Below are 16,513 nucleotides of genomic sequence, written 5' to 3'. Positions count from 1 at the left end.
GAGTTCAGGGGTAAACCAGGGAGCAGAGTGGGTGAAGGAAACTGTTTTGGTTTTTATAGGTGCAAGCTGGTCGAGGCAGGAGGAGAGAGTGTGGTTGTAGTAGTCAGTGAGGTCAGAGGGGCTGTGGAGGTCAACGAAGGGAGAGGCGGACATTATTTCAGAGAGGGAGGATGAGAGCGAGGTAGGTGAAACAGAGTTCAGCTTACGGAAGTTGATTTTGCGTTTTTGCCTTGGAGCTGGGGTGGGAATGTTGACAGACATGGTGATGGCTAAGTGATCAGAGAGGGTGGGGTCGGAGCCAGAGAGGTGATGTAGATTTAGTCCAGTGGAGCAGACAAGGTCCAGAGTGTGCCCACGGTTATGGTTACCGGTTTGCATGTGGTCTCACTCTCACAATGGAGGAGGCCCAGGACAGTTATGTCAGTATAGAAATGGGAAGCGCAGTTTAAATGGTTAGCAACCCCAGTTCTCCCACTGTCTTCCTGTCTCCTACTACATCCTTTCTTAACCCTACAAATTTCCCCGTTGTGGAACGAATAAAGGATTATTAATTAATTAATTAATTAAATGTGCCCCGCCTCCTCCCCTGACATCAGTCTGAAGAAGGGTCTCGACCCGAAACGTCACCCATTCCTTCTCTCCTGAGATGCTGCCTGTCCCGCTGAGTTACTCCAGGATTTTGTGATACCTTCGATTTGTACCAGCATCTGCAGTTATTTTCCTACACGATCCAGTAGGCCTTAGTGGACTGAGTGCAAGTGTTCGGCAAAATGGTCGCCTAGTCTGCGCATGGTCTTGCCGAGGCCATTTTGGGAGCACCAAATGCAGTAAATGAAGTGAGAGGAGGTGCATGTTGGGGTCCCTGGATGGAAGTGAGGGAGGACGTTTAGGGATAGGTGTTACATCTGGCGATTGCAGGGGAATGTACCTGGGGAAAGGGTGGTTTTGGTAGAAAGCTATGAGCAAACCAAGGAATTGCAGAGGGAGCCATCTCTATGAAAAGCAAAAAGGGGTGGGGATGGGAAGATGTGACTGGTGGTGGGATCACATTCCAGGTAGTGGAAACGTGGAAGAATGATATGTTGGATGCGATGGCTGGTGGGGTGAAAGATAAGGACCAGGGGAACTCTATCCTTGTTCCATTTTAAGGGAGGGGATGCAGGAGCAGAACGGCAGGCCACTGAAGAGACATGGGGATGTATCCATCCACAACAGCAGGGTGAAACTATGTTTACAAGAGAAAAAGGACCTCACAGATGTGGAAAGTCTCATCTTGGGAGCAGATGTGGGGAGGAAAAAAATAATAGGGATCGCATCCTTGCAAGAGGCAGGGTGGGAGGAGTTGTAGTTACGATAACTGTAGGAGTCAGAGTATTTATAGTAGATGTCAGTCGATAGTCTGGAGACAGAGAGATCAAGAAAGGGGAGTGAGGTGTCAGGGACAGTCTAAATGAATTTGGCAGGGTGGAAGTTAGTTGTAAAGTTGATGAAATCAATGATATCCGCAAGGATCGACGGAGATGGAGGTGAATGTTAGTCGAGGGGAACTGATTGGTTCTCTGTTGAAGGACTGTCCTCTTGAGTTCAACTTGCTTACAGGAATTTTAAAAACTGATATTTTGTTTAAAATGTATGTTGGCCAGAGCATTACAAAGTTCAGGAATGATATGATTTTGAAACTCCAGTAAACTTTCAAAACAATGACTTTGACAAATTTATTGAAGATAAAGTATTCTCAGCTGAGCCCCACAAATCCATAACCAAGGAATATGTATTTAGTTTCAAATGTTTGTTCCTGAAACCCAAGAGCACACTGTTCAGTTACCTTCTCTGCCCAACTGATATGTAATCCAGGACCTTGGCTAATAATAGTGAATTTGAATCCCACTTTAGCACCCCCTGAAATTAAATTCACTTTAATTTATATCTTAGGAGTTAAGATTGTATCGATAAAAATGATCATGAAGCTTAAACTGTTACATAAACTAACAAATTAATAGTCATCAATGTAGGAAACCTGTCATCCTAACTTAGCCTGATCACTTTGTGATTCTGGTTCCATTTCGATGTTGTTGACTCTTAACTGTGTTCTAAGGTTAGCTAGCAAACCATGTAGTCATGTCAAACCAGAGCAAATAGGATGAGAAATACTGACCACACTGGCCCCATCCCCGAAAATGGTACGTCGAACAATCCCTGTTCCGGGTGTACACTGGCCCCATCCCCGAACTCTACCTTCGCTACATCGACGACTGCATTGGTGTTACCTCTTGTACCCATGCAGAACTCACGGACTTCATACACTTCACTTCCAATTTCCATCCTGCCCTTAAATATACCTGGATTATCTCCAACATCTCCCTCCCGTTTCTGGACCTCACCATCTCCATCACAGGAGACAGACTAGTGACTGACATCTACTATAAACCCACTGACTCGCACAGCTATCTGGACTACACTTCATCCCACCCTGTCTCCTGCAAAAAGTCTATCCCCCTACTCCCTATTCCTTCGTCTACGCCGCATCTGCGCCCGGGATGAGGTGTTTCACACTAGGGCGTCAGAGATGTCCTCATTCTTCAGGAAACGGGGCTTCCCCTCTTCCATTACAGATGAAGCTCTCACTAGGGTCTCTTCTACATCCCGCAGCTCCGCTCTTGCTCCCCCTCCCCCGATTCGTAACAAGGACAGAATCCCCCTCGTTCTCACCTTCCACCCCACCAGCCAGCGTATCCAACAAATCATCCGCCAACATTTCCGTCACCTACAACAGGACCCCACCACTGGCCAAATCTTCCCATCCCCTCCCCTTTCTGTGTTCCGCAGAGATCGTTCCCTTCGTAACTCCCTGGTCCACTCGTCCCTTCCTACCCAAACCACCCCATCCCCGGGCACTTTCCCCTACAACCGCAGGAGATGCAACACCTGTCCCTTTACCTCCCCCCTCAACTCCATCCAAGGGCCAAAACAGTCTTTCCAGGTGAGACAGAGGTTCACCTGCACCTCCTCCAACCTCATCTATTGCATCCGCTGCTCTAGATGTCAACTTCTTTACATCGGCGAAACCAAACGCAGGCTCGGCAATCGCCCAACACCTTCGCTCAATCCGCCTTAACCAACCTGATCTCCTGGTAGCTGAGCACTTCAACTCCCCCTCCCACTCCCAGTCTGACCTTTCTGTCATGGGCCTCCTCCAGTGCTATAGTGAGGCCCACCGGAAATTGGAGGAACAGCACCTCATATTTCGCCTGGGCAGTTTGCAGCCCAGTGGTATGAACATTGACTTCTCCAACTTTAGATAGTTCCTCTGTCCCTCTCTTCCCCTCCCCCTTCCCAGATCTCCCACTGTCTTCCTGTCTCCACCTATATCCTTCCTTTGTCCCGCCCCCCTGACATCAGTCTGAAGAAGGGTCTCGACCCGAAATGTAACCCATTCCTTCGATTTGTACCAGCATCTGCAGTTATTTTCTTACACTCTTGCCAGCAAAGTCAGTCCCCCAAAGGAAAATAGCATTAGTATTTGTCTAAACTATACAAATACTTCACAGCAGAAAATTAACTATAATCGAATTCTGTTTATTTTTGGGTCTTTGAATGTACTATGGACTTCAATTTTTGCACCAATATGGTTTTCTAGTTCTTTTTTTTTAACTAGAGAACCATGGACTTCTGCAGTTGGGAAGTATAGAACACTAGGATGCTCTTTATTAAAAGTACTTTTTTTGCTCTGTATACAAGCACTCAAGGGTAATGACAGGAATAATTTCTTCAGGCATTAAGTGATGTAAATGGGAAACATCTTAAAGGTCATTTGGGATGATGAATGGAAAGTCTAAAAATGTTGATTTTATTTTGGTAGGCAGAGGTATTTAGGTTACAGAAATGAGAGAATTAGATGTAGTTAAGATAAAGAATAGCCAATAGAGGAATTGATGAGGGAATGAATGAATGCCTGACTACTGTTGCTATAATTTATCACATTGCCTGGAGGTTCAGACAGACTGCCCATCAGTAGGAGTATGTCTATGAATGCAAGGCTAAGAGAAATACTGAGAGAATAATGTCTAACTCTAAGACATCTGACAAAATACAGCCATCCATCTATCTATATTTATATACTAAAACTCTAATTTGTTTGTTTGTTTGTTCCTGAACTACAGCCAAAATGGTACACCATAGCGCAACAATTTTAGGCCCACCTTACTCACCCTCGTCCCTTTGGTGCTAATGGAAGAAGCTTCATTGAAATCGGCGTTATATTTTTAAAGTCATTCGCATTTTAAAGTTTAAATTTATCTCCTGGGAGGGAGGGGGGGGGGCGTAGGGAAGGGGGAGGAGGGAGGGGGGGCGTAGGAAAGGGGGAGGAGGGGGGAGCATAGGGTGCGGTGCCAATGCAGAAGAGGTTTGGGCCCAATGGGTCCACTTGGTCTAGTGTATTACTAAAACTGTTTGTTTGTGTGTTAATATATTTGTGCCTGGAAACAGCCAAAACAGTACATGATAGAGTGACAATTTTAGACCCACCTTACTCACCATTGTCTTGGGGTTTGAATAAATGTTACATCTTTTTTAAAATCCACTTTTTAATCTTTCAAAATCTCTTTTTAAAGTTTACAAAATCACTTTTCACTCCCTTTGGCTGTCACCCGCGTATGACGTCACAATGGGAAGTCCGAGTCCTGCGCAGTTGGGACCAGTCTCCGTCACCTGCCAATGACGTCACAATGCTTGCCAGTTCAGCTCTGCGCCTGCGCATTTGGGAGAGAGTTGCGATTTTGTGCTCAGCTTCGGTGCGTGCACAGTAGGGGGAGGGTTGCCGTTTTTTTGCTCAGCTCCGGAACGCCCACGCCTGTGCAGTTGGGACCCGTTGATATGATCAAGGCTTGCCGCCGCTCTTATTTTCCCGCGCTTGTGCAGTTGAGGAAAGCTTGCCAGTTCAGCTCCGGCGCCTGCGCAGTTGGGGAAAGGTTGCAATTTTGTGCTCAGCTTCGCACGTGCACAGTTGGGGAGGGTTGCCATTTTGTGCTCAGCTCCCAATTGGTCTAGGTCTCACGTGGCGCATCCTGATTGGCTCCTGCCGCTCTCTCCCATGTGTGATCCATTGATTGGCTCAGACCTCCGGCGCGTGCGCAGTTGCGAGATTGGGCCAGGTCCCATGTTGCGCGTCGTGATTGGCTCCAGCCACTAACCCCCACGTGGGGTCCATTGATGCAGCTTGATGCCCAATTGGTCCGCGTCCCACGTGGGGGGGAGCGCCACAGCCGCTCTTATTTGTCTGACAGGGATTCTTCGCGCTCAAAGCTTCCGCTGCTGCTGAGCTGTCCAGTTCCCGCTGAGCAGTCCAGCTCCCGCTGCTGCTGTGCGATTTAAGATAAGATTCATTTCATTTCATTTTCAGAAAAAAGCCATTTTATTTCAAGAAAAGAAGCTTCATTTTAAAGATTACATTTTTTTCATGAAAAAAAGGACATTTGATTTAAACAAATAACGCTTCATTTTGAAGATTACATTTATTTCATTTACATTTATTTCATTTAAAAAAAACATTTGATTTAGATTTTTACCTTTCTTTTGAAGATAACATTTTAAAGATAAGATTTTAAAGATAACATTTATTTTATAGTTGGAGGAGGGTTTTTTCAGTTGGGGGAGGCTTGCCGTTTTGTGTTCAGCTCCGAAATCACGCTCGACGCCCGATTGGTCGGTGTCCCACGTGGAGGGAGCAAAAAATATAGCCGTTTTCATTTATATTCATTTCATTTTCAAAAAAAGACGCTTCATTTCAAAGAGAGCATTAATTTCATTTCAAAATAAAGGCCATTTTCACTTAGGTTTATTTTATTTAAAAAAAAATTGATTTAAAGGAAGAAACGCTTTGTTTTAAACATAAAATTTATTTCATTTTTTCTCATTTAGATTTGTTTTACTTTAGAGAACCCCACTCACCCACTCCACCCCCCTTAAAACTCCTCCAAACCTCCACTTCATGAACTGAAATTGTGTTTAGGTTATTTTAAGGCCATTTTCATTTAGATTTATTTTATTTCAAAGGAAAAGCTCTTTAATTTAAAGAAAAGATGCTTTTGTTTTAAAAAAAGTTTAGCCCCCCCTCAACCTCCCCTGCCCCCCTCACCCATTCAGTCCCCCCTCAACCCCCCTTAAAACCACCAAACCTCTCCTGCATTAACTGAAATTGTGTTTAGGTTTTTTATGAGCCCCACTCACTTACTCCATCCACCCTCAACCCCACTTATCCTCCCCTCCCCCCCTCAACCCCCATTATCCTCACCTCCCCCCTCATCCATTCCATCCCCCCTCAACCTTCCTTATCCTCCACTCCTTCACTCGCCCATCACCCACTCACCCAATCCATCCCCCCTCAACCCCCCTTAAAACTCCCCCAAACCTCTCCTGCACTGGTTTACCACCCTCCCCTCCCCCTTCCCCTCCCCCTTCCCCTCCCCCCCACCACTCACCCACTCCATCCCCCCACAACCCCCATTATCCCCCCTCATCTGATCAATATCTGTCTATTTTTAACATCATGCCAAGAAGAGGGAGAAAAAGAGGTGCAGCATGGCACGATGCTAGGAGACGTTAACAAGCAGAAAGTAGGCTACAACTGATTCAATTCAAGGTTATACACAGATTACACTACTCTAAGGTTAAGCTGCATAAAATCTTTCCTGATCTCTCACCTTTGTGTAATAGATGCAAGACCGCTGAGGGTACACTCGCTCACCACTTTTGGACTTGTCCAAAACTTCACAACTTTTGGTGTCTTTTATTTCAATGGTACTCTACTGTTTTAAACGTCACTTTAACTCCGGACCCTGAAACTGCTCTATTCGGGTATTCCACAACGCTTGAGAAGCTAGACCATAATGCTCGCACAATCTTGGTTTATGGTATGGTAATTGCCAACAGATGTATTTTGAAACTATGGAAATCAGACTCTGCTCCTCAGTTTGAGGCTTGGTTAAGAGAATTAATGGGCATATTACACGTAGAGAGGTTGAGATATGAATTGTCTGGTAACCCTCAAAAGTTCTTCAACATATGGAACCCAGTGCTGCAGCATATTAAGGACAAGTAAAACTATCCCCTCAATGCCACATGCTTTTGTACCTTCTTTGAATCCAGCAGTGAAAATACTGAAATATTTGACTTGTGAAAATTACCTTGCCTCATGTTTTTGTGCTTTTGTCTTTTTTGTCACATTGTAGTTATGTTTTTTTAAAATTTATTTTTATTTATTTATTTGTTTGTTTTTGTTTGTTTGTTTTCATGATTATGTAGGGAAGGGGAGGGATGGGGTTTACTGTTGTTGTTATATGCACTGTAATTAATTAAATTTAAAATTAAAAAAATAAACATGAAAAAAAACAAGCAGAAAGGAGAAGGGAACAAGAGACGCAACAAGAAAGAACTCAACGTCTCGAGAAAGAACGCGAAAAAGAAAGGGACAAGAGACGCAACAAGAAAGAACTGAACGTCTCAAAGATCACCGAGAGAGAGCACAAGACAGAAGGGATGAGGAGACGCAACAAGAAAGAACTAAACGTCTCAAGGATATCCAAGAAAGAATGCAACACAGAAGGGAACAAGAGACGCAACAAGAAACAACTGAGTGTCTCGATCTCCGAGAGAGAGAGCGCAAGACAGAAGGAGTGAAGAGACACAACAAGAAAGAACTAAACATCTCAGGGATAACCAAGAAAGAATGCAACACATAAGAGAACAAGAGACGCAACAAGAAACAACTCAGCATCTCGAGAACCAACGAGACAGAACGCATGACAGAAGGAAACAAGAGGCGGGAGATGAAAGATCTAGAAGACTGCCTGAACAGCGGGCCAGACAAACAAGAAGAAATATGCAATTCGCAAGGAGAAATCTTTCTGCTGATGTTGGTGAAATGACCAAGGTTTGCCCTCAGCGTCAAGCGTACCGTTTCTCTGCAGAAACCGCAAACTTTTGCTGCATGCAGGGTAAGGTCAACATTGCTCCTCTCTGCGCACTACCTGATGAACTGATGAGATGGTATGCAATTGACATACCACTAGCAAACAAGTACAGAAAGAATATTCAACAATACAACTGCCTCTTTCAAATGACGTCATTTGATGCCAAGGAAGTGGTGCCACCAAGACCTGGATGGAGTCCTTCAGTCATCATTCAAGGGCAGATTCATCATTAACTTGGTCCATTAACATAGAAACAAAGAAAATAGGTGCAAGAGGAGGCCATTTGGCCCTTCGAGCCAACACCGCCATTCATTGTGATCATGGCTGATCATTTACAATCACTAACCTGTGCCTGCCTTCTCCCCATATCCCTTGATCCCACTAGCCCCTAGAGCTTTATCAAACTTTCTTTTAATTCATCCAGTGAATTGGCCTCCACTGCCTTCTGCGGCAGAGAATTTCACAAATTCACAACTCTCTGGGTGAAAATGTTTCTTCTCACCTCAGTTTTAAATGGTCTCCCCTTTATTCTTAGACTGTGTCCCCTGGTTCTGGACTCCCCCAACATTGGGAACATTTTTCCTGCATCTAGCTTGTCCAGTCCTTTTATAATTTTATACGTCTCTATAAGATCCCCTCTCATCCTTTTAAACTCCAGTGAATACAAACCTAGTCTTTCCTCATATGACAGTCCCTCCATCCCAGGGAATAACCTCGTGAACCTACGCTGCACTGCCTCAATAGTAAGGATGTCCTTCCTCAAATTAGGACCACATGTTTTAGGGGTAACATGAGGGGGAACTTCTTTACTCAGAGGGTGGTGGCCGTATGGAATGGGCTTCCGGTGGAAGTGGTGGAGGCTGGCTCGATTTTATTATTTAAGAGTAAATTGGATAGGTATATGGATAGGAGGGGATTAGAGGGTTATGGTCTGAGTGCAGGTAGATGAGACTAGGTCAGGGAGAATGGTCGACGTGGACTGGTAGGGCCGGACAGGCCCGTTTCCATGCTGTAGTTGTTATATGTTATATGTTATATGTTAAAACTGCAACAATACTCCAGATGTGGTCTCACCAGGGCCCTATACAACTGCAGAAGGACTTCTTTGCTCCTGTACTCAAATCCTCTCGTTATGAAGGTCAACATGCCATTAGCTTTCTTCACTGCCTGCTGTACCTGCACGCTTACTTTCAGTGACTGGTGTACAAGGACACCAAGATCTCGTTGCACTTCCCCTTTACCTAATCTGACACCATTGAGATAATAATCTGGCTCCTTATTTTTGCCGCCAAAGTGGATAACCTCACATTTATCTACATTATACTGCATCTGCTCTCTCACTCAACCTGTCCAAGTCACCCTGCAACCTCCTAAGATCCTCTTCACAGTTCACACTGCCACCAAGCTTTGTGTCATCCGCAAACTTTCTAGTGTTACTTCTAATTCCATCATCCAAATCATTGACATATATTATAAATAGTTGCAGCCCCAGCACCGAGCCTTGCGGCGCTCCACTCGCCACTGCCTGCAATTCTGAAAAGGACCCGTTTATTCCTACTCTTCGCTTCCTGTCTTCCAACCAATTCTCTATTCATGTCAATGCCTTACCCCCAATACCATGTGCTCTAATTTTGCTCTCTAACCTCCCGTGTGGTACCTTACCAAAGGCTTTCTGAAAGTCTAGATACACTATATCCACTGGCTCTCCTTCATCCATTTTACTTGTCACATCCTCAAAAGGTTCCAGAAGATTAGTCAAGCAGGATTTCACCATCATAAATCCATGTTGACTTGGACCAATCATCCAAATATCATGATTGATGAGAGGCCTCATGATCAAGCTCTGTTGTATACTCAAGCTTGCAAATTACAACAAGACACTGGGATACTATCATTTGCCACAACCAAGAAATGGAAGAATAAACCTTGATGGCAATCCAGAATTGCTGCATAAATTGCAGTACAGTATACCTGAACAACAGCAATTTGTTGCAGAGGAGCCGATGCTGAATGCTGAGCAAAGAGCAGTGTATGACCATGTGTGCAGCTGCTTGGAAAGGAATGTTCCTTCAATGTTTTTCATTGATTCACCAGCAGGAACGGGAAAGAAATTTCTCACCAATTTGATCCTCTCCAAAGTTGATGTTGCCTGGGATGAGTGTTCGATGATTAGGAGGGAGCTTTGAAGCAGTCGAGATCTATGCACCAAGGATGAGCCTTTTGGTGGTATTCTTACCATTTGTTGTGGTGATTTACTAGAACTCCTTCCTGTTGTGAAAAAGGGAAATGCTGCTGATATTGAAAATTCATGCATCAAGAAATCCTACTTGTGGAGAACTTTCACCAAGTTTCAATTGAAGAGGAATATGTGATTGAGACAGAGAAGACAACTATTCTCAATTTTTGCTGAATGTTGGAGAAGACAGGATTTTGAAAAATGATGACGATGAGATTGAAATCCCAGAAGACATGCAATATCACTGGAGGATTCCATTAATTTTATATATCCCACCTTCGACAATCCTGCCGAATTATTCTTCAACAATTGTATCTTGGTTCCACTCAACGATATGATGAGGAGCATCAATTCTAGATGTATCAAACGCTTCCCTGGAATCACGAAGGAGTACTTTTCTTTCAATGCTATGACTGAGTTCTGAGGGAACTAATGCTACTCACTTCCCAACAGAATTCCTCGATTCAGTAGACATCTCTGGGTTATCACCTCACAAATTGGAGTTGAAAAAAGGATCTCCGATCATTTTAATGAGAAATTTGGCACCACCAAGGCTATGCAATGGAACGAGGATGATTGTGGAAGAGCTACACAATAATCTGATCATTGCAAAAATCAACATTGGAGCCTTCAAAAATGACATTGTAATGATTCCTAGGATACCGCTCACTTTGACAGAAGGTGAAGACATTCCCTTTCGGCGGAGACAATTCCCAATTCAGTCAAGTTTTGCTATGACAATCCATAGAGCACAAGGACAGACCATGGATAATGTGTTGATATATACCGTGAGAAACCAGTATTTCAGCATGGACAATTGTATGTGGCTGAGTCAAGCAAAGGCGAGGGATAATGTCAACATTTTCCTGAAGGATGGGAGATAAACAAAGAATGTTGTCATTAGACGCGTGCTTCGTGAGGGATGACTCCCCAGTGGATAACAAACTCCCATTGTTCTTTGCAAGAACTACACAGTGGACACCAATTCAGGCCCTCCTTCCTTGCAACATGGACCCACTACAGTTCGCATACCGCCCGAACAGGTCCACGGATGATGCGGTCTCCCAGGTCCTACACACCGCTCTCTCTCATCTGGACAGCCAGGGGGGCTATGTGAGGATGCTGTTCATTGACTTTAATTCAGCATTCAACACAATAGTCCCCAGCAGACTGGTTGAGAAGCTGCTGGAACTGGGGCTTAGCACCCCTCTGTGTGCCTGGGTCCTGGACTTTCTCACTGCCAGGCCCCAAGTGGTCAGGATGGGGGAACACACATCTAGCTCCCTCACCCTGAACATAGGATCCCCCCAGGGCTGCGTCCTTAGCCCCCTACTGTACTCCCTGTACACACATGACTGTGGGGCCAGGTTCAGCTCAAACTCCATCATCAAGTTTGCTGATGACACTGTGGTGGTGGGCCGGATCTCCAACAACGATGAGAAGGCCTACCGGGAGGAGGTGGCTGATCTGGCACTCTGGTGTCAGGACAATAGCCTCCTCTTGAATGTCACTAAAACAAAGGAGCTGATTGTGGACTTCAGAAGGGCTAAACATCCAAGGACGTACACGCCACTGGAGATAAATGGGTCTATTGTGGATAGGGTGAGCAGTTTTAAATACTTGGGAGTCCGCATCGCAGAGGATCTGACGTGGGCAACGCACATTGCCGCACTGGTGGGTAAGGCTAAGCAGCGCCTTTACCACCTTAGACAACTGAGGAAATTCAGAGTGTCTCTGAGGATCCTTCATTGCTTCTACTCTGGGGCTGTAGAGAGCATCCTGTCCGGCAACATTACAGTCTGGTTTGGGAACAGCTCTGCCCAGGACAGGATGGCCTTGCAGAGAGTAGTGCGTTCGGCAGAACGCACCATGGGAACTACACTCGTCCCTCTGCAGGACCTATACGTCAGGAGGTGCAGATCCAGAGCAAGCAAGATCATGAGGGACCCCTGCCACCCCAGTAACTGACTGTTCCAGATGCTACGATCAGGCAAACGCCTCCGCTGTCACGCTATGAAAACGGAGAGGATGAGACGGAGCTTCTTCCCACAGGCCATCAGGACTGTCAACTGTTATAACCCCAGAGACTAATTTTTTGTCGACACTAATAGTAACTTATTAACTTTATTTATATGCTGTAACTAATTCTTTTTGTGCACAACCCGCAGGCATTGCCACTTTCATTTCACTGCACATCTTGTATGTGTATGTGACAAATAAATTTGACTTGACTTGACTTGACATCAAAATCCCAAATTACTTTTTCCATTCAGCTGAAGTGAAAGCTCAAAACAGAAATACACTGGAAATAAAAGTGTAAAAGATAGCTTCACTCACTGAGCTATCGAAAGGACAAAAACCTTATTCTCTTCTAGATAAACAGAACATTGCATTTCTGAAGTACTCTTAGAATTGTTTATTGGATGAAGTACTATTTAGGTCCGGATGGCTGGTCCACTGGGTGACACCAGCAATGGCTGCCTCGCCAACAGTCTGTCTGTCCCTTTCTTCTTTTGTTGTATGTTTGTATGTGTTAAATGTATGTTTTAGTGTTCTTTAGCTTGTTTTATGTGGGGGGGTTGGGGGAAACATTTTCCGTATCGTATCGCTGTCCGCACTGCTGCCTAACATTGAGTTGGCAGCCTTTGCTGGAGACTGACTTTGGGAGCTCTACCTCGGGAGCCTGCGGGCTTACCATCGTGGAGCCCACAATCCCTTTGCCAGGGATCGACCTCTGAGCTCCAACCGTGGGTGCCTGCCGTGGTGGACGTCGCAGTCTCTGGTCAGAGACAGACTTCGGAAGCTCCAAGCCGCAAGAGCTTCGACAGCCCCGACGCGGAGGCTTCGATCGCCTCGATTGTGGATGGTTGGACTGCCCTGACCACGGGAGAATAAAGAGGAACGTGGGGAATCCTCAGTGGTGGATGTTTATTGTAATTTTTATGCAGTTGTGTGTCTTGTTGCTTTTTTTTAGTATGGCTGTATGGTAATTTCAATTTCACTGTACCTTAATTGGTACCTTGACCTTGAAAATGTGACACTCTTTGCCATTACATCATGTTTTCTTTGTTAGTCAATTACCAAATTAAGGGGTCAGATGAAAACTTATTGAAATATCTTGACCACACAGCTTTGGTTTTGTTTAAAGTTTGTTGCAAATCATCTCACATACACAAACACTATCAATCATACCACATACTGATATTGACAAATGTATTCTAGAAGATATTCAAATTTCATGACTTAATTTGATCTTTACACTAGGCTTCATTTGTGCTCCCACGATTTTAACATGAATTTGTTAAATTCTGACCCTCCCCTGACATCAATCTGAAGGGTCTCGACCTGAAACCGCCCATTCCTTCTCTCCTGAGATGCTGCCTGACCCGCTGTTACTCCGGCATTTTGTGATACCTTAACATGTGTAAGAGTCTCTCATAAAATACATCATATTTGGAAAGAAGATACGATGTGAAGGGCTGATGTGGTATCCTTAACAAGGACAAATTGATCCTGCTATATATTAATGGTATAGATGCAATTGGGTGTTACAAATGTGGTTTGTTGCATATACAACAAAAGAAAAATTAAATGAAGATCTTCTACTTCTACTTCAGGGGCCGTAAGGTGACGCAGCGGTAGAGTTGATGCCCTACAGCGCCAGAGACCCAGTTTCGATCCTGACTATGGGTGCTGTCTGTACAGAGTTTGTACGCTCCCCCAGTGACCGCGTTGGTTTTCTCAGAGATCTTCGGTTTCCTCCCTCACTCCAAAGACGTACCGGTTTGAAGGTTAATTGGCTTGGTATAAATATAAATTGTCCCTAGCCTGTGTAGGATCGTGTTGATGTGCAGAGATTGTTGATCTGCGCGGACACAGTGGGCCAAACAGCCCGTATTGTATCTCTAAACTAAATGCAGCTAGCATACAGGTTGTTGCTACCTTATGGTAAATAACCAGTCAAAACGAAAAACTTTAGTGAAGATTTTATTTATTTATTTTTTTTTAAAGATTTTATCTTTTAAATATTTCCCATCATTTTACCACAAATGAATGATTTTTTGGGGAAAAGTAGTCAGCTGTTACCAAAAAGATACAAGTATTAAAAATAATACATTTACAGTAGATAGATTTCTGGAAGACACCAACTTGGACCACAATGGAAAAATTTCAATGTGCAACAAGGGACATTAACGACAGAAAGGGATTTTAACACTGGTCAGTGTAATAGCATTGTAGCTTACATTTGTATTGTCTTTTATCTCGGGTACCCCAAAGTGCTTCACAATCAAGAACTATAATCACAGTTGAAAAACCCCCCATAATCACCAAAGAGCACAATCTTTTTTAGTGATGTTTTATTGTGAAATAAATATCAGCTAAGATCCTGGGTAGAATCCCCAGCTTCTTTATTGAATAATGCCATGACATCTTTTCAATCCCACTCAGGAAGGAAAACAAAGTTTAACAACTGAAAGAAGCAACCTAAGAATATGCAGCACTCAACCTCAGACAGAGAGGAACTAATTTGATTTGTGAATTACATAATAAAAGTCATTGGCAGATCATTTGCCACTCATCTCTCAAAAATACAAAAGAGTGAAAGGACAAAGGCTCGTAAAGTTGGTTCAAAATCAATAATTATCTGGAGCTAACTTTTAACTAAAAGGCAATCATAACCAGGAGCTTGATGATCCATCTAATGGGCTGAATTCTGTCAAGGTTTTCGAGAGCTTGATTCAATATTGGTGCTAACTCACCAGAAACCAGTCAAATCAGTTCCTTCAGCAAAACACAAAATGCTGGAGTAACTCAGCGGTTCATGCAGTATCTGTGAAGAGAATGGCTAGGTGATGTTTTGGGCAGGACCTTTCTTTAGTCGTCTGAAGGATCCCAACCAGAAATATTGCCTATCCATTCCCTCCACAGATGCTGCCTGGCCCACTGAACTACTCCAACACCTTATGTTTTGCTCAAGATTCAAGCATCGGCATTTCCTTAAGTCTCCAAAACAGTTTTGATTGTTTGCACCAATCTCCCAGACAAAAGAATCCCTGCCCAACCCAGTGGAAATAAACAACTGTACTTGTTGTACAAAGCACTCTGGATATTCAACTACATTTTTGACACCACAAAGTGCATAATAGACAATTTGCCCAATATTAGTTTAATATCTTATTTGAAACACAAAAATCCTTTTCCTTTAAAACTAAAATGAAACTAACATTTCCTTCTAGTGCAAGGCAAACCAAAGGTTATTGAAGTTCTAAACAATTAGAGATGGAACCCAAAATTATAAATAGGAATTTCAATAAACCAAAGTGGAAATACTGACATGTCTTTATTTTTGAATCTTTGGTACATTCAATATAGTTTTGAAGTCTTAAATGTGTGAGTGAAGTGTACTAATTTAAAAAACAAACAAACCAAAATCTCTTTTTTTTTTAGATAGTATTTACAATGGAAATGACAATATAATACAACTATCAATCTTATAAGACGAAATTAAGTTTCCACGAAACCTAACACAATGAATCTCTCCTCATTCTAATTATGATGTTTGCAGCATGCAGAGTATGCATGGAGTGCCTTGTAAAAATAAAATATCGGCTAATTGAGAATATGGGTTATTGTACCTTATTGCAGATCAGAAGGACAATTTTACTAAAACACAGCTGAGATTTTTTTTTTTAATTCTTAGGTCCAAAAAAGGTTTCCAGTGATTAATAATACAATATATACAGCATCTTTACAACATCAATGGGGGCAAATCTTCCAAGTATTACAATCCATTCAACAAACATCATGATTTGGGCAGCACTATTTACAGGTGCACATGTATACCGTGAAATAGGGCTTTGCCATTACTAGCTACCAAATTATCAAAATAAGCATATGTAGTGTAATTTACAGTCTGAGAAAACAGATAAGATGGAAATACAAAATTAACTTACAGCTGTTTACTTCCTCTTCAAACAGCAAACAGAAAGAAAAAGGAATAAACCAGCTTTTCGGAGGGGGTTGGGACTGCTAAATTGAGGAGACACCTCACACTGCTGGTTAAAAAAAATTCTTACAAAACACAAAATTTAAACATATGGCAATATTCCATATACAAAGAGTGCCATAAAAGCAGCACTGATGAGACCAGAGACTGGGACGGTCACAAACCAGGCCAGGAAGATATTACGAAATAAGTGCCAGTCCACAGCTTTGCGTGATCGGATCCAACCCACAGCCACCACAGATCCAACCTAGGCAAACAAAAGCAAAGACAAAACTCAATAGGGGTGAAGAGTGTGGAAGGGAT

At 43.4% G+C, this 16,513-nt stretch overlaps 1 protein-coding gene across 5 annotated transcripts in view; it reads right to left on the bottom strand.

Moving 5' to 3' along the window:
• Window positions 1-14,212: 14,212 nt before the first annotated feature.
• LOC144591939 (sodium-dependent phosphate transporter 2-like) overlaps window positions 14,213-16,513 on the bottom strand; it is a 65,017-nt gene continuing 62,716 nt past the window's right edge. For all 5 annotated transcript variants that reach the window (XM_078395978.1, XM_078395976.1, XM_078395979.1 and 2 more), the window contains one exon: window positions 14,213-16,457. In XM_078395978.1, the coding sequence (XP_078252104.1) occupies window positions 16,293-16,457 (165 nt within the window). In that variant the 3' untranslated portion in view covers window positions 14,213-16,292. The remainder of the gene's footprint in view (window positions 16,458-16,513) is intronic.

This window comes from Rhinoraja longicauda, chromosome 3 (assembly GCF_053455715.1).
Source record: "Rhinoraja longicauda isolate Sanriku21f chromosome 3, sRhiLon1.1, whole genome shotgun sequence".
NCBI classification, from domain to species: Eukaryota; Metazoa; Chordata; class Chondrichthyes; order Rajiformes; family Arhynchobatidae; genus Rhinoraja; species Rhinoraja longicauda.
The sequence above is the reverse complement of the archived record's forward strand: the minus strand, read 5'-3'. Positions and strand labels throughout refer to the sequence as shown.